The sequence below is a fragment of the Magnolia sinica genome, chromosome 6 (assembly GCF_029962835.1).
Source record: "Magnolia sinica isolate HGM2019 chromosome 6, MsV1, whole genome shotgun sequence".
NCBI classification, from domain to species: Eukaryota; Viridiplantae; Streptophyta; class Magnoliopsida; order Magnoliales; family Magnoliaceae; genus Magnolia; species Magnolia sinica.
The window spans coordinates 78793903-78814834 of record NC_080578.1 but is presented as its reverse complement, the minus strand read 5'-3'; the positions used below and the strand labels follow the sequence as shown (position 1 = coordinate 78814834).

The 20932-nt window shown below is 39.8% G+C and overlaps 1 protein-coding gene across 2 annotated transcripts in view; it reads right to left on the bottom strand.

Annotated features, from left to right (window-relative positions):
- The window catches only part of LOC131248905 (uncharacterized), a 71647-nt gene extending 52776 nt beyond the window's left edge, over window positions 1-18871 (bottom strand). For both annotated transcript variants that reach the window (XM_058249416.1, XM_058249417.1), the window contains exon 1: window positions 17730-18871. In XM_058249416.1, coding sequence (XP_058105399.1) covers window positions 17730-18048 — 319 coding nt within the window. In that variant the 5' untranslated portion in view covers window positions 18049-18871. The remainder of the gene's footprint in view (window positions 1-17729) is intronic.
- Between the last annotated feature and the right edge of the window lie 2061 nt (window positions 18872-20932).

Here is a 20932-nt window from a genome sequence, read left to right as displayed (position 1 = left end):
CATTCATTTTTCGTTGAATTTACATAGAAACATTTTGTTTATTAAATATCTTCATTTGTTGTTTTGTCCAAATATGTATTGTATTTTTATACAGTTTTATTCATATTACATGAGAATATTTTGAAACCTGTGTTGAGATTACTTACTAGGCTTCGCAGCTTACCCTGTTGGGATTTTAAAATTTCAGGATCGGGATCACGTGGAGGAGCTTAAAGAGATTTTCTTTTATTTATTTTTGTTTCTTTACCATTTTCTAAATAAGTGTAATGAACATTTAGTAAGACAACATTATGATGACATGTGTTTGATGGTAATCTTGAATAGTCGGAACATGGACATTTTCTTTAAATAAATGTTTAATTACTAATTTTTTTGATTTTTATATTTTATGAATGAAGTTATTTTGTCAATATATGTGTGGAATTTGAAATGTAAACATATAAAACATAAGTCATGCCTGCGGGTACGGAATCGGGGTCAAATATACCCAGGTACCGGATTTCGGGGCGTGACATATACCCATATTTTGCATGTCAAGACGTACCTTTACACTATCCTTTGTTTTTTCCTTCGATGTTTAACAATGTCACAAACATATTCTTTTCAATATGTATCACATCTAAATTGTGCAACAACAAATTATGCTCCCAATGCCATAAATCGAAAAAGATACTCTGCGTCTTTCAGTTATATTGCTCTTTCGCATTATCCCTTCGTCTTCTCTTATGGGAGTCTTTTTTTCCAAATGTGACATAACACTTAGCTCACACACTTAAGCAATGTTGTTTGTATCGCTAACGACAGTACTTATTGCATCATAATATAATAGTAATGACTCTGTGTCTTGAAATTTTGTGCTCTTTGAGATGCACACATCGTGAAATATTGGGCGCATAACCATCTGAAACTTTCACTCGCTTTAAGACTTTACAGAAATCATCCTTCTTACTTAATGACATAGTAAAGCATGTATGTGGCAAAAAGATACTCTGCGTCTTTTAGTTATATCGCTCTTTCGCATTATCCCTTAGTCTTCTCTTGTGCCCATAATTACTAGGAGTCTTTTTTCCAAATGTGATATAACATATAGCTCGCACACTAAAGCAATGTTGTTCGTATCGCTAATGGCAGTACTTGTTGCATCATAATATGATAGTAATGACTCTGTGTTTTGAAAATTTGCACTCTTTGAGATGCATACATCGTGAAATATTGGCCGCATAACTATCTGAAACTTTCATTCGCTTCAAGACTATACAAAAATCATCCTTTTTACTTAATGACATAGTAAAGCATGTAGGTGGCAAATATATTTTGTTCGATGAAAGCTTCTTTCATTGCAATGTTTGTTTTATACCCATATTTTGCATGTCAAGACGTGCCTTTACACTATCCTTTGTTTTCATTTCAATGTTCAACAATGTCCCAAGCACATTGTCACACATATTCTTTTCAATATGTATTTCATATAAATTGTATAGCAACAAATTATGTTCTCAATATGATAAATCAAAAAAGATACTCTGCTTATTCTAGTTATATCATTTTTAGCATTATCCCCGTATCTTCTCTTATGCCAATGATTACCAGGAGTCTTCTTCCTAAACATGACATTAATTCCAAGCACATTGTCACACATATTCTTTTCAATATGTATCACATATAAATTGTATAACAACAAATTATGTTCTCAATATGATAAATAAAAAAAGATACTCTGCTTATTCTAGTTATATCGTTTTTTGTATTATCCCCGTATCTTCTCCTGTGCCAATGATTACCAGGAGTCTTCTTCCTAAACATGACATTAATTCCTTATAACTGTGACAATACATCAGAACCAGATAGAAAAGTTGGCGCCTTACTAAATTCTTCTATACCATCAAAACATCTGCTATTAGTTCTAAACCTATGATCAAGTTCAAAAAATTGATGATCTCCCATATAACTAAACATTCAACCATGGTTTAAGTATTTAGGCGAAGTATCCTTATTACAGTAAGGACAAGCAAGGCGTCCTTTAGTACTCCATCTAGACAAGTTCTCATATGAAGGGAAGTCACTAATAATCTACAATAATGTTACATGCATTTGAAATATTTCATTGCTTGAGGAATCATCAGTGTCTACACCAACCTCCAACAATTTCTTCAACTCATTTATTAAATATTGCAAATACACGCCAATGTCATTACCAGGTCCAGAAGGACCAGGAATAAGCAAGGACAACATGAAAAAAAGTTGCTTTATGCATACCTATAGTGGCAAGTTATATGGTATCAGAATAATAGGCCATGTGCTATAAGCACTATTCATTGTCTTGAATGGATTGAAACCATCAGCTGCTAACCCAAGTCTAACATTGCGACTATCTGACGAAAAGGTCGGATGGTGGTGGTCCAAAGGTTTTCATGTTGGGAAGTCAGGCAGATGCCTTAACATCCCATCTTCGGTGAGACCCTTGTAATGCTATTTTATAGAGGACGTTATTTTTTATGACATATATAACCTTTGAAGCCTTGGTTTCAAAAGAAAATGGCACAATATTTTGGCTGAAATTTTTTGATCTTTTGTAGATGAAGAAGTCGCCTCATCATCTGATTGATGTTCAACTATTTTCCATCTGAAAGCACCACATATACCACATGATTGCTCGTTGACATTCTCCTTCAAATACAACATACAATCGTTGGGACAAGCATCAATTTTGTTGTATTTGAGGCCCAAGTCCTCAATAATCTTTTTAGTTTCATAGAAAGACCTTGGCAAGGTTTCACCTTCGGAGAGTGCATCCTTCAGCAATTCAAGCAACATTGTGAATGATTTGTCACTCCATCTACCAATGCACTTTACGTTTTATAATCGAACAATGAAAGAGAGCTTACTGAACTTCTTGCAGCTTGGGTATAATTCCTGATCTGCGTCTTATACCAATTTAAAAAATTGTTGTGCCTTGGTATTAAGCCCTTGTGTAGGTCAATATGTTCCATCACTCTCTTCATCATCCGGGCCCAAAAAATCAAACGCATCGTTTAACAATCCGTGCATATCATCGTGTGGATCCGGATTGTTATCTGCAACATTTGCAATAATAGGCATAAAAGATGACATGGCTTCCCAATGAAAATGCTAATGGGGTATAACTCGTATTAAATCTGTTACACATGATATGATTATATGCTTCTTGTCGAGATACCCGGAAGTTGTTATTGTAATTATTACATAGACATAGGATCCTCATTCTATCAATTGCATTTGTAAATACAAAGTCTAGAAATTTCATAGCTCTACTTAAGTATACATTACTCACCCTAAATCATATAATGTAATTAGAGCACATGTCAAACATTGCATCTTAACCATCAGGCCATAACAACTAGAAGGAGAAGTTACTGAGGTACCTTGACAAATGAATCAAACTCTTATATATATATTTATTTATTTATTTATTTATTTATTTATATATCAGTATGTTCGTTGGCCATGACAAATGAAATACACGACAAAGCTTCTTAGGAGAGATAAACTAGAATGCTTATAAGAGAAATTTAAGAAAGAGTATTAAAGAGACAAATTAGAATGAAACAAGCAACATTGTCATCCTTTCTTTCAGAGGAAGATGATCAGGTCACTGTAGTTCATTTCCATTTTCTTATTCTTCTTTTCATTACATGAAAAGACTCACTTTCAGCCCACTCTTCACCAAGGAAGATACATGTCATAAGACATTTCAATATCGTCGTAGATTAAATAATATTCATCACCCCACAAGCGATGACGATTTAGGCATCCAATAGAATCCCTAATGTTATTTCTGACTGACTAAGTAAATTAGTCACCCATCTAAGATCGGATAGATTGTAATGCTTTTATGTCCCCATTTTAAATGCCCACGCTGAAATTCCGGCGGCATCTCCCCATCAGGTCATTATAGTTCATTTACATTTTCTTATTCCTTTTTTCACTACATGAAAAGACTCACTTTCAGCCCACTCTTCACCAATGAAGAAACATTTCATAAGACAGTTCAATATCATCGCAGATTAAATAATATTCATCACCCCACAAGCGACGATGATTTAGGCATCTAATAGAATCATTAATGGTATCTCTAACTGACTAAGTAAATCAGTCAATTAGAATCTACCCATCCAAGATCAGATAGATTGTAATGCTTTCATGTTCCCATTTAAATGCCCACGTCGAAATTCCGGCAGCATCTCCCCGTGTCTCTATGGATGCGTTGATCTTACATTTGATTCCCACATCAAGTATCCTCACAATGTGAGGATATTTGACATTAGAAATAAATATAAAAAACGTAACCAGATAGAAATGGATAGATACAGAGCAGAACAAGCACGATATTTGACATTAGAAATAAATATAAGAAACGTAACCAGATAGAAATAGACAGATATAAAGCAGAACAAGCACAATATTTGACATTAGAAATAAATATAAGAAATGCAACTAGATAGAAATGGACAGATACAAAGCAGAACAATCACGTGCATTTAAATCAGGGAATCAAAAGCATTCTAATCTATCTAACCTTGAACTGTCAAAATGTGGGACAATTTGAGAATTTCTATGCCTCCAAAAGCACATGCTTAGCCACATAAAAATTCTCAAATGGACAACTGATTGTCCTATACTTAACGTGGTGACTCTACATGAGAGCAATATGCTCTTGTCACTCCTAATAGAACTGTCTAAATTTATGTTGAATGGGCATATAACAGAATAAAACAAAGGAAATATAATTTAAAGCATTTTTTTTTTATAACTAACCAATTTATTTCATTGAAGAACTTTGTTACATTTGTTATATGTGCTAACTAATATATAAATGTATGCTAACACAATATGGTATAGTTCTCCTAGAAATATAGAAGAGCATACAGGTGCTACTAAAAATCTTACGCGTTTACAAAGAACAAAGTACAAGTAAATAAATATATTTTAGCACCTAAAGTTTTTATTAGTACTAAATAGACACAAAAACCGTTATTACACTTTGATTTATATTGAACAGATTGGGTTTTATTTTTTTTTTCTAAAAGTAGTTTGGGTATCAAAATTTTTAAGCTTTTAAGATGCCAATTAAAGATTATGTCAATTACATATAGTTATGTTAGCAAAATCATCTTACCATGTTGAATTCAATAGTTTTGGCAAAGGAAGGCAACAAGCTTGAGACAACAACTATAACACTTGCAAGAAAATCATTGGTACCATTTTTCAATCCTTTCATATTTTTACTTTAGAACATTTAATACCACAAAACCTTTAATTTTACTCTATTATGACTGTAAAATGGCAATTATGAACAGTAGTAATTTAAATCAAGACATTGGCATATGTGACTTGGAAAAGGAATGGTGATACAAAAAGGAGCCCACTTATCTTGTCATAATAAAATGGGCTTCTTTGCAATGGCTCAAGTGGCTGAATATTATAACTAGACTAAGGACATAATAAAATCAAACAAAAACCAAATTGCTTCATGTGTTAGGGCATGTCATACTGAAAAGAGGAAATTACTATGATCTAATGGTGTCATTGTAGGGAGAGTTTAATAAATAAAAAGGTTACCAAAAATGGATACAAAATAGAAGAATCTCCCTTTTCGCTAAGCTATTCGCTAGAACAAGCAACATTATGAAGAGAAAAACTTAGATACTCTGGCAGTGCAATGGATGATAGACAGGTCTTAGAAATTCCACGCCCCTATTAAAGATGTATCATTAGATGTATCCACACACACACACATACATTTCATTCAATTATCTAACTATCAAATTGGTGGATATTTTTTGGATCGTAAAAATGAAAAACATCCAATGGTCCTATTTCAACAAGTGCCCATGTCAGAGGTTAGGATCCTTCACCAATATGATTTTGAGACTATAACTTTAGCGACAATGGGTTGCACAATTTATTTTGTTTAAATTGAGTTCATCTATGCCGCGTGTACAATTTCTGAGCAACTGTGTATTTAATATCACTCTACCAAAGTACCAATAATTGTCCAATTAGAAATATACTAAAGAATCATGCTTCTCACTCTCTAACCACTTGTAGAGTTCGTCTACAATTGCAATTTCTAGCATACAATAGTGTAACTCCTTCACTGCAAACAAAGAGCTACACAAGTGGCTATTCAGAGAACATATCTACAATTGTGTCCCAAATTTCTTTAGTCATTTTACACAACATCAAGCCTCTAATAATATTCGGCTATATAGAGTGAGCAGCTAAATCATCAACTATAAAATTCTCAGTTTCTTAGTCTTCTTGTGAGGGATCATCTTCTTTGGGCTCCTTGCTAGTGATATACCCCACCAACTTCTTTTGCCCACCAATTAACATCTTGGCTGACTGTGACCAAGTTAGATTATTCATTCCCTCCAACTTCCTAGTGGTAATTAGCAATGCCATATGTTGATCTTCAAAACTAAGCCTTAGGATAAAGCAACTTTGTCATCACCCATCACGAAATTACCTCCCACTAACCAAACTAAGGGAAATGCAATATACAAGATGGAAAAATGATCAATAAACAAACACAACGGCACCATATACCATGGTCCAATGAAGCCATAAGGTTTATATGACAACCATCACAACTTCAATAGTCATGAATTCAATGGGCATGTCAGACATCACAAATAAAGAAGAAAAAAGAGTTATAATCATGAATGCCTCGGCCTAGATATTGTTAGTGTTGGGTGCCTTAAGAAGACAATGTTGATTCTAACCATGGATCATAATCACCATGGGTCCATTATGGATGGGCTACTTAGTATTAGGGTTTCAACATTGTAAATCCCTAATTAGGAATTTACCATTGCAAAACCCCAATTAGGGTTTCAACATTGAAGATGCTCGATCTCAAGAGAGAGAATGAGCGCTAAAGAGAGAGAGAGAGAGAGAGAGAGAGAGAGAGAGATGACGAGTTCGGCGAGATTTAGGGGCGGGGAGTCAAGGAGAGAGTCGGGGGTGATAAGAGAAATGTCGTAGGGTTTGTGAATTTTGTATTTATAGGGACCCTTTGCTAGGGCCCGAATTTAGCTAGCGTCGACAAAGGGTTGCCCCCAATCATTGGCAAAGACCAGTTTTTTTTTGTAGTGGATCCATTGCCCCAAGATCTCCACCACTGACACACTCTCCCCCACTTGCCTCTCTTCTAGTCTCACTGCTCAACTTCCTCCCGAGCCCACTAATTTTATCCAAGCCATCACCCCATTACAAAGGGGCAATGCAAGACAACTTCAATGTGCTTCTGCACAATCAAACTTGTTGGTTATAGCTAATCCTTTTTTGAATATTATGGACAATAAATGGGTGTTTAAGCTTAAGCAACATGTTGATGGTACCATTAAATGTCACAAAGCTCATTTGGAAGCCAAGCATTTTAATCAATGACAAGGGCTAAACTTTGACAAGACTTTTAGCCCTGATGTCAAACCCACCACACTATTCATACCATTCGTTCCACTATTGTATGTCATGGATAGTCAGTTCCATAACTTGACATTAAGTATGTATTCCTTCATGGTATTATTTTCTTTGAAGAAGTCTATATGCCACGCCCCACATTCGGTAACCGGACTCACAAGGAACCCGATGGCCTGTTCTGGCCGCAACAGCCTCTGTAGTATTCCATTCTTGGCTCTTAAGGCAGGTTCCGTTCTTGGGGCGTGACAGGAGTTGGTATCAGAGTATGACTTTGAGTTCGGTCTGCAGTCTTCAATTGTTCAGCTTTCAAGCTTGTCGATTCAACCCTCTTTGGTGGCTAGGGTGATCGAAGCTCAGCAAACGGACGAGTCACTTCAGGAGTACCGAGCAGAGGCCGCCTCTGTGGAGCAGTCAAACTGGCAGATTAGTTCCGATGGTGGATTATGCTTTAAAGGCCGATTGTGTGTCCCGGACCTGCCCGAGTTGCGTCATGACTTGATGACCGAAGCACACCGATCCAGACTTACTATTCACCTGGGCTCCACGAAGATGTATCGTGATATGAGGAGGCAGTATTTTTGGCAGGGGATGAAGCGCCAGATTGCTAGTTTTGTGGCCGAGTGTGAAATATGCCAGCGTGTCAACGCTGGTCATCAGAGACCCCCTGGTCCCTTGTAGCCATTGAGCATTCCAGAGTAGAAGTGGGAGCACGTGTCGATGGACTTCATCGCAGGTTTGTTGAGGACTCAGCGTGGTCACGATACCATCTAACTTATCGTTGATCGTTTGATGAAGTCGGCTCATTTCATTCCAGTACGTGCTTCCTGGTCTATGGACCGGCTTACTAAGGTGTTCATTAAGGACATAGTGAGACTGCACGGCGTCTCAGTTTTGATCGTTTCAAACCGAGACTCTAGATTTACGTCTTAGTTTTAGAGGAGTTTCCAGCAGGCGCTGGGGGTCACTTTACATCTCAGTATCGCTTATCATCCGCAGACAGATGGGCAGACCGAAAGGGTCAACTAGATCCTTGAGGATATGCTCAGGGCTTATGTGATTGACTTTGCGGGTAGTTGGGATGAGCATTTGCACCTCGCCGAGTTCACATACAACAACAGTTATTAGGCAACTATCGGCATGGCTCCTTTTGAGACACTTTATGGCAGACTGTGCAGATCTCCTAGTTGTTGGACCGAGGTTGGAGAGCATCGTCTCTTAGGTCCTGAGCTTATGCAGCAGACATCAGAGGCTATTGATGTTATCAGGCAGAGGATGTGCACAGCGTAGAGCCGGCAGAAGAGTTTTGCTGATCGTCGGCGTCGACCCCTCGAGTTCGCAGTCGGGGACATCGTATATCTCAAGGTCTCGCCTATGAATGGTATGGTTCGCTTTAGTGTGAAGGGCAAACTCACCCCGAGATTTATTGGACTTTTTGAGATTACCGAGTGCGTAGGCGCTGTGGCCTATAGGCTTGCCTTACCTCCTGAGTTGTTCGCGATCCACGACGTGTTCCATGTTTCTATGTTGCGGAAATGTGGGTACACTATTCCCATGATTGATTGGCAGCCGCTTGAGGTCCGTAAGGATGCTTCTTACATTAAGCAACCGATTTGTATTCTTGATCGGAAGGAGCAGGTCCTCAGGTCATTCCCTTGGTGAAGGTGCAATGGGGTCATTCGGAGGTCGAGGCGTCTTGGGAACGTGAGGCCGAGATTAGCGAGCGTTATCCACATTTGTTTGTTGATTGATATATGCAGATTGTATTGCCTTCTCTTTTGATGATTGTTATATGATGATGGTGTTTGCTTTTCATTTTGTCCTACATTGGTTAATTTTAGAGACGAAATTTCTTTGTTGGTGGGGAGGGTTATGAGACTCGACCCGAGTTCGCATGTCTGTGAGAGTATGCATTTTGTATATTTTGGTCCCGCGGTCCTACCGGTCAAATTACTACAACCCGCGACCTTTGGATAGTGTTTGCAGTTATCCTTGAGTTCGGTCACATAGACACAACTCAGATTGACCCAGGACCTATGCCATTGCGATCGTATTGTGGCCGCGGTTCCAACGCCGCGTCTTGTACGTAAATCCGACGTGTCCATCAAAAGATGTAGGTTACCCATTATTCGGGCTATTGATCATGATGTGGGGCCCACTTTACCCATGTGCACGTTTCCCCATGTGCATTATTCTCCATGTAAGCCACCTTTAGCCTAACATTTATGAGTTCTCTTTTCTATAGTAATCATGACATAGCTATTATGAGTTTTCTCTAATCTACACTAAGATAGCCTCTTTCCTAACAACTAATGATGGGTTGCTCTAACCCAAATCCCCTTTTTGCAACCAAAAACTGGATTTTCCCTTCTCAAGAGAGGAAAAAAATCATCATTTCCCTCCTCTTTCTAGAAAACAATCATTTCCCTTCTATGGCTACAACTTTCCCATCTCTCCCTCTTTCTTCATTTCTTTTTTCCTCTCCTTGCTAAAGCCCTTGGACATCCATGAGAGAGAGCTCTCTCTAGCCCCTTTCATCCAAAAACCCTCCAAATCTAACCCTCTAAATCATATCATCACCATTGAACCTCCTTCCTTGAAGCTTGAGGAGCATGGTGGTTGAAGAATCTTGGAGATCCAACAAATGGGTGAGCATGTAGGACATGCATAGTTTTTCTTTAAAGATCTTTTGTTGTTTCATATAGAGAGTGTAGGACTCACCACATCAATGGTGGAGGTCCTACACCACTCCTTGGATAAAGTTTTTTTTTTTTTCAGCCACCACTTACATGCATGCGATCTTGATGGGGCCATTCTCCATGGACCCCATCTTAATGAGATTTCTTCTCTGCTTCTCTTCTCCCCTTTCTGTGGTTTGGATGTGATGATTATGTGGCCCACTTGGTGTGCCATGCAACCAGGATTTTCAGATTTTGGGACATACAGGCCCAAGTTGCTGGAAACCCTGGCCCAACTGTGCTGCTTAGTTTTGCTGCTTGATTTGCAAGGCCCTTGGGCCTAATTTTATGGATTTTCTTGGGGAGGGGTTGGGCCTGGGAGTTGTATGACATGTCAAGGTAGACCCCCACCTTATGAAATTTATGATTTATTTCCCATTTATTAATTTTATGGGCTGATGTAGACAGCAACATGTTGCTGTTCAGATTGCTGGAATTTTTTTTATGATGTAATATATGGGTTGTAGGTCTTGTTTGTGGCTTATTTTTCCCTGATTTCCTAGACTTTTCTTTAAGGTGTGGATCCCATCTAAAAGTATGTTAAACCTCACCCTCAAATGTCCCTGTTTGATCACCCAAAAGGGTGGGCCAAGGAGGGTGGACAGTCCAGATTTTTCTGGACTGTCCAGCCACACTGTTTACTGGGAAAACATAAATATTAGCCTGATCTTGAAATGGTGGGTCACCTTTGTGGACCTTATCTTACTGTATACTTGTATAGGAAGGTTGGCCTTGCATTTTTCTAAATTTACATAGACCTGGGGCCACTCAAATGGGATGCATAAGTCAGGGGCAGCAGCATGTGTCAGTAGGAATTATTTCCAGACCTTGCTGTCCATAATTTGTATGAATTAAATAAAATATTTATGCTACCTTAAAAATTCTAAAATTTTGCAGATAGGTGGCCCACTCATGGTAGGACTCACCTGCAAAATTTTAGGGCTAATGGACGCCTGTACACACCACGGTGGTGGCTGGACCGGCCCACACTAATATGGTGTCCAGATCAGTCCGACTTTCAGGACATATTGATTTCTTTAAATAAATTAAAATATTTTTAGATGTCTAAAAATTTTGAAATTTTGTGGAGGTGTGGTCCACTTATGGTAGGACCCACCTAACCAAATTTCAAAGCCAATGGACCCCTGTGCACACCATGACAAGGGCTGAACTGGCCCACCACGTTGGGACGTCCAGGTCAGTCCAATTTTCTGGACAAACTGTCTTATTTAAATTAATTAAAATACTTACGAATATTCAAAATTTTTGAAATTTTGTGGGAGTGTGGCTAACCCATGGAAGTGTCACCCTGCAAAATTTCAAACCCAACGGAGATTCGAGCTGACCGTGGTGCGGCCTGGAGTGGCCCACCAGGCAGGGACGCCCAGGTTGGGGCGTCCAGCCTTGGCTCGGCTTCTAGCCTGCTTTGTGGGCCCACCTAAATGTGTTGTCACCATGGGTCAGTAACCCTTTTAGATTATATAAATTTTTGGACTCCAGCAGGCCCAGGAAATGGGTGGGCTAGAATTCCAGTAAGGGGCCCAAATTTTAATGCATGGTTGACCTTTTTGGGGCTGATGTGGCCCACCAGATTTAAGGGAGTGTTGCATACACTCTAGCCTCCTTTTCTTAGACATTTTGTGATTAATTAGTGCCCCTCGAGGCCCACCTTTGTGGTGATATTGTAGGTTAGCATTAACCAGATTTTAAATAGTTTTATAGGCCCAATGGACTATAAACCTCTTCCTTGAGCCCGACATTGTTCAAGGGTTGACCTTATTGAATTGTGAGGCCAATGGGCCGTCTATAAGCTGATCATGTGTATTGTGGGCCTCGGTGCCCTCATGAAATACTTAATTATGGGCTGACTTACAAGGCCTACATTGATGCATGCTGTAGAGGGTCTTGTTAAGCCTCTGGGCTGGTATGGCAAGGCCCACACTGTCAGTTTAGGCCCTGCCCATGTGTATTCTTAGGTTTATGGGCTGCCCTCTAAGTCCACCATAAAGCATGAATTGAATGGCTTTTGGGCTATTTCCTCAAGGCCCATTATGTGATATTATATATATGCATGACCGCCTTTTTGTGTTGGTAATTAGGCCGTGTGGACTAAGTCCTTTTGGATAAGCCCATTGATCTTGGGCCTATACTCTCCCATCTATTGTGATGGGCTTAGGGGCAAGAATATGCAAGAAGTTAGGCCTTTGGGCACCCATTAAAATTGACCCTATACTTAGGCTAAAAAGTGAGGCCCAACTCATTTGTGTTAAATGTGAGAATTGCCCATGTAAATGAACTACCGGGCTGCCCATGAAGCCCACCACAACATATGGGTTTATGACCTTTATGGTTGGGCCCAAACCTCACTTGAGGGCCCACTATATGGTCTATGAGATTGGACTCGGAGTATGGCCCATTAGACCATACATTGCTTAGGCCTTAGACGTTACATTACATGCGTAGTGGGCTACCTTTTGGGACCCAGTTGAGGTTGGATGTCCTCCTTGGTGGCCCTAAAGTAAGCCCATAGAGGCCCTTATAGGTGGCTGAAGGTCCACCTTGGGCCTGGCTAGGACCGTTCCTTTTTAAGATCATGACTCTCTCTTAGCTTTTGGGTCATCCCAAAGTACCGGGCTCCCACTAGAGGATTTTTCTTCTCCTTAGAACACCTGTCTATGTGCTTAGACCTTCACCCTCCTTAGGATGGAGGATTCCATATTTCACAAGTAGCACACTTACATTCTTGTGAACCATATGCATCATCTGTATGAATTGATTGCATTGTGTGGTGGTAATTGAGGGATGGAGTTTCTCCCCTCGTACACATTATGTGCTTGCAGCTAGTGCATGATTTGTGTGTGTGACTCATGCATTGCCATCGCATTTCATGATGATACCGCCTTTGCTTCATCAGGGCCTTGGCTCCATAGGGACATTCGTGGATGGCCGTATGTGTGGACACCAGAAGGTTCAATAGTGATGATATGATTTAGAGGGTTAGATTTGGAGGGTTTTTGGATGAAAGGGGCTGGAGAGAAAGCTCTCTCTTATGGACGTCCAAGGGTCATAGCAAGGAGAGGAAAAGAGAAATGAAGAAAGAGGGAGAGAGATGGAAAAGTTGTAGCCATAGAAGGGAAATGGTTGTTTTCTAGAAAGAGGAGGGAAATGATGATTTTTTTCCTCTCTTGAGAAGAGAAAATTCAGCTTTTTGCTGGAAAAAGGGGATTTGGGTTAGAGCAACCCATCATTAGTTGCTAGGAAAGAGGCTATCTTAGCCTAGATTAGAGAAAACTCATAATAGCTATGTCATGATTACTATAGAAAAGAGAACTCATAAATGCTAGGCTAAAGATGGCTTCTTATATGGGAAATAGTGTACATGGGGAAGCGTGCACATGGGTAAAGTGGGCCCCACATCATGATCAATGGCTCGAATAATGCGCAGCCTACATCTTTTGATGGACACATCGGATTTATGCATGAGATACGGCGTTGGAACCGCGGCGACAATGCGGTCGCAATGGCATAGGTCCTGGGTCAATCCGAGTCGAGTCTATGTGATTGAACTCAAGGATGACTGCAAACACTATCCGAAGGTCGCGGGTCACCGAAATTTGACCGGTAGGACTGCGAGACCAAAATATACGAAATGCATACTCACACACGCACATGCACATATGCGAACTCGGGTCGGGTCTCACACTATATATGCCAACTGCTGAGCATTATGGACACTACTCATCCTATATGAATAATGCGCAGCCTACATCTTTTGATGGACACATCGGATTTATGCACGAGATACGGCATTGGAACCGTGGTGACAATGCGGTCGCAATGGCATAGGTCCTGGGTCAATCCGACTCGAGTCTATGTGATTGAACTCAAGGATGACTGTAAACACTGTCCGAAGGTCGCGGGTCACCGAAATTTGACTGGTAGGACCGCGGGACCAAAATATACAAAATGCATACTCACACACGCACATGTACATATGCGAACTCGGGTCGGGTCTCACATTATATATGCCAACTGCCAGGCATTATGGACACTACTCATCCTACCCATGTATGTCACCTCCACAAAGCTATTTACAACCTAAATCAAGCCTCGCGTTTCATCACATAGTGTTCATTCTGATTAGAGACCATTTTCATCTGTTTAAGCTTAAGCAACATGTTGATGGTACCATTAAATGTCACAAAGCTCATTTGGAAGCCAAGCATTTTAATCAATGACAAGGACTAAACTTTGACAAGGCTTTTAGCCCTGATGTCAAACCCACCACACTATTCATACCATTCATTCCACTGTTGTATGTCGTGGATAGTCAGTTCCATAACTTGACATTAAGTATGTATTCCTTCATGGTATTATTCTCTTTGAAGAAGTCTATATGTGCCAACCGCCGGGCATTATGGACCCTACTCATCCTACCCATGTATGTCACCTCGACAAAGCTATTTACAACCTAAAGCAAGCCTCGCGTTTCATCACATAGTGTTCATTTTGATTGGAGACCATTTTCATCTGCAGTCAGGCTAACTCGACGTTTGTCCAATGTAACTCCCATCGGTGCATCATCCTGTTACTTTACATTGACGACATCATTCTCATTAGCAATGACCCCACAACTCCCTACACCTTAATTCTTTCCCTTGCCTCTCACTTTCATATGAAGGGGATCAATGATTTTCGCTACTTCCTTGGTATGGAAGTTCATTAATTCTCATCTGCCATGCATCTCAAACAAAGTATGCCTTGGATCCTTTATAACACTCCAACATTCTTGGCACCAAGCCTTCAAGCACCCCGATTATCATTGGCTTCAAGCTCTCTCCTTGATGGTGAGCTCCTTCCTTCATTAATCCTCATCTGCCATGCATCTCAAACAAAATATGCCTTGGATCTTTTATAACACTCCAACATTCTTGGCACCAAGCCTTCAAGCACCCCGATTATCATTTGCTCCAAGCTCTCTCCTTGATGATGAGCTCCTTCCTGACATTATAAAGTACCAGAGCATTGTAGGAGATCTTCAACATCTTACAGTAACAAGGCCTGACATCACTTACTCCATGAATCAAGTATTGCCAATTTATGTACCAAACAACCAATGTGCATCTTGTTGCTCTAACGCATATTTTGCAATTTCTTAAATGCATTGCCCACTTTGGCATGTCTCCATCCGGCTTTACAATTCTCACTAACAGTCTACTTGGATGCTGCTTGGGCTGGAAATTCAGGTGATCACTAGTCCGCCTCCAGATCTTGTGTCTATCTAGGTCCAAATCTTTTGTCACATGTAGTGTTGTCAAAATCCTACGATTGACAATTTACGATTTGAGTCAAACTTGAGCAAAACAATTTGAATCGTAACTTGAATCCCTTTTTATATGAATCCTATAATTCTATGATTTATGATTAAAATCCCGATTAATAACTCAATTTATACTTGTTCTCTTCTTTTTTCAACTTCACGTGGCTTTCATTTTATGTTTTTAAATTGGTGGGGGCTGTAAAAATCGTTTAGAAAAACCTCTCGAAAAGAAAAAAGAAAAAAGAATCGTTAAGAAAAGGTAAATTATTTTATTTTTTTTCTTTATAAGAGAATGATGTATAAATGTTTTAAAAAAATCTCTTTAACCTTAAATTAGAGAGCTTTTTTTACAGGTCGAAAAACCAAATTGATGTATGACTTGTCAGGAATGTTTTCATGGATGGTTATAGTCATGTTGACATATATGTATTCTAGAATGGTAGTTAGAAATCAAAATATCTTTTTTCATCAGTCTATAGAATCAAATGCCACTTTTCAAATCCAAGAAAAGTAACAAGAACATAAATTATTAAAGGGTCCTTGTATACTTTTTATGGGAAATTTCTTGAAAGACAAAAAAAAAAAAAAAAAAAAAGAAGAAGAAGAAGAAGGAGGAGGAGGAAAGATAAGAATCCTCAAACACAATGATGACTTGATATATCTTGGTGCATGTGATGGCAACGATGATTGATGACTCTTTAATATATATATATATTCAAATTTTAAGAAAATCATGAAAAAAAAAAAATCTTATAATTTACGATACAATTTGCAATTCAATACGATATAACCCCTATTACAATTTGCGATACGATAATGCATTTAACAACATTGGTTACATGCAGTGTTTTTAGTATCTTATGATCTCACTGATATATCTTTTATCCCAGCTTGGCAATACCCAACTTTAATATCTATTTTTTCTAGTATCATGTGATATATCCACAATATAGCGAAATTGTGCTATATATCCTCTCCCCCTTCATAAATTCTAATATATCAATACCTAGTGCAATATCAAAAGGAATAAAAGGAAACCGTCGTTGTTTTGTCTGGAAAATTCTCAAATTAAATTTAAAAAAAAAAAAAAAAAAAAAATCTCTTCTTCTTCTTTATATATATAAAGAAAGTTCTTCCTAGCACATCGTAAGGTGATTTCGAGCAGCCCACTCTAGTTTGTTGAAGAAAAAAAATCTTTAAAATTTCTCTAATATCATGATCGAAAGCATCTTGGGGCCGGATTCTAAAAGGTATGTATTTTTTAACTTCAAATGGTAAGAAAATATATGATTCTTCATGTTTTGCATGAAATATTATAGATTTGGAGCTTCAATTTCAAGATTCGAGGGAAATGGGCCGAGTTGCGGAAAATTAGAGAAAAATTCCCAATTTTCTAATTTTTTTCCGAATAAGTTGCAATCTCTTAGTGTCCAAGCATGAAATCAAACATGTATATATAACATGATCTAGACATTCTAGCAACTATAACGGGTAATGATCATTTAATATCCGAATGCATATGACCCTTAAATAGTGTCTAATGTAATTGGCTGGGATAAGTGCTTAGCCCAAAACGATCTACAGTTGACAACAAATTTACTGTCTAGAATAAGATCCAAAACCGAGAAAATTAAGCACGGGTTAAAAGCATAGAATATCAGACGTCCTAATCATGGATCAAGATCATTAGGGCATGGTAATCAGTCCGTCCAGATCATCAATCATTTATATACAACACATAAGCACTCGAACCCATGGCCTCAGTATTTAAACTCACAGAGTCTACCGCTGAGCCATGAGTTAGGGCCCTCTCTGTGTGTTATTCAAATGAATTCAACAAAGACATATAGGTCAGATATCTCTGCCATTAACACCTAAGGAGATGCTCTTTGAAGACGGTGATTGCTGTCAACGCCGGTAGCCATGGTTGAAAAGAAATACCGTCTCTCTCTGGATGCCGTTGATACCGCGTGAAGAAAACACACAGAGAGAGAGAGGGAGATGAAGATCGTGGCTGACTGATGGCAGCTCAATGGCAGAACCGATCGGCGCAGCAGAGACCGATCGGTATCAATGGTAGAAACTAATGGGCGCAGCAAAAACAAACCCAAAACAGCCATCGATTCACAAACAAAGGTGAGCTCTGATACCGATCGGTACCAATGGCAGAAATTGTTGTGCATCAAAGGAAGGTGGTTAACGAGCCTTACCTGAGATCTGTGTGTTATCTGCCATGATCGCCGGCAACAGAGGTTGACGGAGAAGCTGACAATTCGCGTCGATCTTCCTCCTCTCGCTCGCGGTACTTAAATGAGAAACCGGATCTTCAACACAAGCGATTGGGAACCAAGCTATTAGATTTATAAGGTTTTGACGTCGGCGGCAAGTCCTAGCAAATTCCTCCTCTCTACCCAATGTTACTTCTGTGAGAGAACTCTTTCGCTGTTCTCCCCCAATTCTGCCCGGTGAAAGAGCTTCCTCCGGCAACCTTCTGTCCGTCGTGGCGCTCCTTCTAGCCTTCCGTGCCATTCCTGTCTGAGGATCTGTTACATCCTCTTCCCCGGATGGAATCTCTGCTCCTGCCCCTGCTATCTTCCTCCAGCGCTGCCATCTCCATGCTTTCCAAGGGGAAGAAGAAATCCCCAAAGAGGGGCGCCCACAGCCCTCCGCAACCCTCTGAGACGAGGACAAAAAATCTCCAAACAGAGGCGAACGGGGCCCTCCTCAGCTATCAGATGCGGAGAAGCGGCATGCAGCCTTCTACAAGACTTCAATCTTTGTTGCGATTGATGACGAGGACAGGCTTGCTGTTGTTCGTAATGCCATTAAATCTGTCAATGAAGCTCTTCTACCTCTTAATCTGTCGAAGGAGATGATTCAGGAAGCTAAGCTTCGGCTAGCTCAGAAGATGTTCAGGCCTATCGATCTCCGGCATCTGAGCCTTCTCGATTGACATTGATGCGTTTTTTACGTCCCCAAGAGGAGAGCAAGTCGGTATTTTGGCTCAAGCGATTCGATTGAAGGTGGGGTCTTTGGTTCCGATGGATAAGGACCCGGAAATAGTATCTGAAGCGGGAGCCATTCTCAATCCTTTGCCTGCTCAACCCATCACCGGCGATGGGGAAGACGAACCCATCGCCTACTGCCATTTCAGTTACAGATGGTGCTGATAAATCCGATCCGGCGTTTTCTGCTGCAATAGCCACTCCGGATTCCTTCATTCTCGCAGCGGCTCCTCCGGCGACGATTGCTCACTCTGGTAACCTCTCTCCTTCTCCAGCAGCGAGAGCTCCTCCCTCTGGTAACATTTCCCCTTCTCCTCCCCGTCTTAGGCAGGTTTCCGCATATCTCATATCAGTTGTAGGGAGTTGTAGGGGGCGAACGGATGTTGCAACGGTTGACTCCACCTCTGCAACGGTCGGATTTCCGACCGTTGAAGGCAGCAGCGACGTACTAGCAGGCAGCAGCTGAGACGGATTGGCTACTCCCCCTGACACCAGCCCCGTGGCGGGTGTTCGGCGCTCTGTGGGCCCCAACATGATATATGGGTTTCATCCATTCTATTCATCGACTTTTACGGATCATGCGGACCACACCACAGGAAAACAATAATTATAAGATATCCAACATTAAAATCCTCCTAAAGCCCACTGTACTGTTTATTTGATTAGGTAATAAAGACCCAATGATGAAGGAAAACAATAAATATCAACTTGATACAAAAACTTTTATAACCCCCAGTACATTTTTAATGGTCCACGTTCATTCAATACTATTTCCTATAATGTGGTCCACTTGAGATTTCGATATACCTTATTATTATTATTTTTTATCATAAAATACTATTTCCTATAATGTGGTCCACTTGAGATTTCGTTATACCTTATTATTATTATTTTTTATTATAAAATGATCTATAAAAATAGAGAGATGGAAGGGATGAAATACCTAAATCACAGTGGATCCCACAGAGCACCGACCACAGGTATTGGCTGGTGGCAGGGGGAGTCGCCAATCCGTTTCTGGCAGCAGCAACGCGAAGCGGATTGGCCGGTGTACCACCATGTCGTCTATCCATTTTTTGAACTCTTGGTAAGGCTGAAGATGAAAAATAAGACAGATCTAGCGATCATGTGAACCACACTGAAAAAAGCCGTGGGAGATTGAACGTCTGTCATTGAAACCCTTTTTGGGTTCATGGAAGGTTTGGATCAATATGAAATTTGTTTTTCCACCTCATACGGGTCTTTATGACCTTAATGAATAGATTGGATGGAAAATAAACGTTATGGTGAGCCCTACGAAATTTTTAACAGTGAAAATCATTATCTCCGCTACTATCTGTGGTGTGGTCTAGCTGATTTTTGGATTTGATTCATTTTTTTGTTGGTATTTTTTGTTGGTAATCTAAAATGATATCAAAAAAATGGATGAACAGTGTGGATATAATAAATATATCATTCTGTGACCATGTAACTTTGATCTCCTTTGAACCGTTCGTACAACACAACTTGGAGCTCTAGGAGCGTCAGCGAGCGACACGGAAACAGATTGGCTACTCCCCCTGACACCAGCCAATGGCTGGTAGTCGATGCTCTATGGGCCCCACCATGATGTATGTGTTTCATCCATTCTGTCCATCTATTTTTACAGTATGAGAACAAAAATGAGGTATATCCCAATCTCAAGTGGACCACATTACAGGAAACAGTGTTGAATGAGTGTCGACCATTAAAAGCATTTTGGGGGCCATAAAAGCTTTGGATAAAGCTGATTTTTGTTTTTTCCCTCCATCTGGACTTGTATGACATAATCAACATATTGGATATCAAATAAATAGTACGGTGGGCCTTAGAAGGATTTTAATGGTGGATATGCAATTACTATTGTTTTCATGTGGTGTGGACCACCTGAGATTTATATACCTCTAATTGGGAAGCGGATTGCGTACTGAGTAACTCAGTACGCTAACGTACTGAGTAAACCCTGTGAGCCCTACTGTCATTCATGCATTTCATCCGCTCTGTCTATCCATTTTACCAGATAATTTTAAGAGCTCATACCAAAAATGAAGGATATAAAAAATTCAAGAGGAACACACCGCATGAAAAAGTGTGAATTGACCATCTACCATTGAAAAGTTCTTAGGGGCCAAAGAAGTTTTAGATCAACCTTATATTTGTTTTTTCCCTTCATCCATGTCTTTATGATCTCATTAACTGGTTGGATGACAAATAAACACCACAGTGAGCCTTAGGAATGTTTCAATGGTGGAAATCAATACTTCCACTGTTTCCTGTGGTATGGTCCACTTGAGCTTTTAATATATTTAAATTTTGGTCTCATTCCCTACAATGATCTGGAAAAACAGATGAACGGTGTGGATAAACTACATGCACTCACAGTGTGCCCA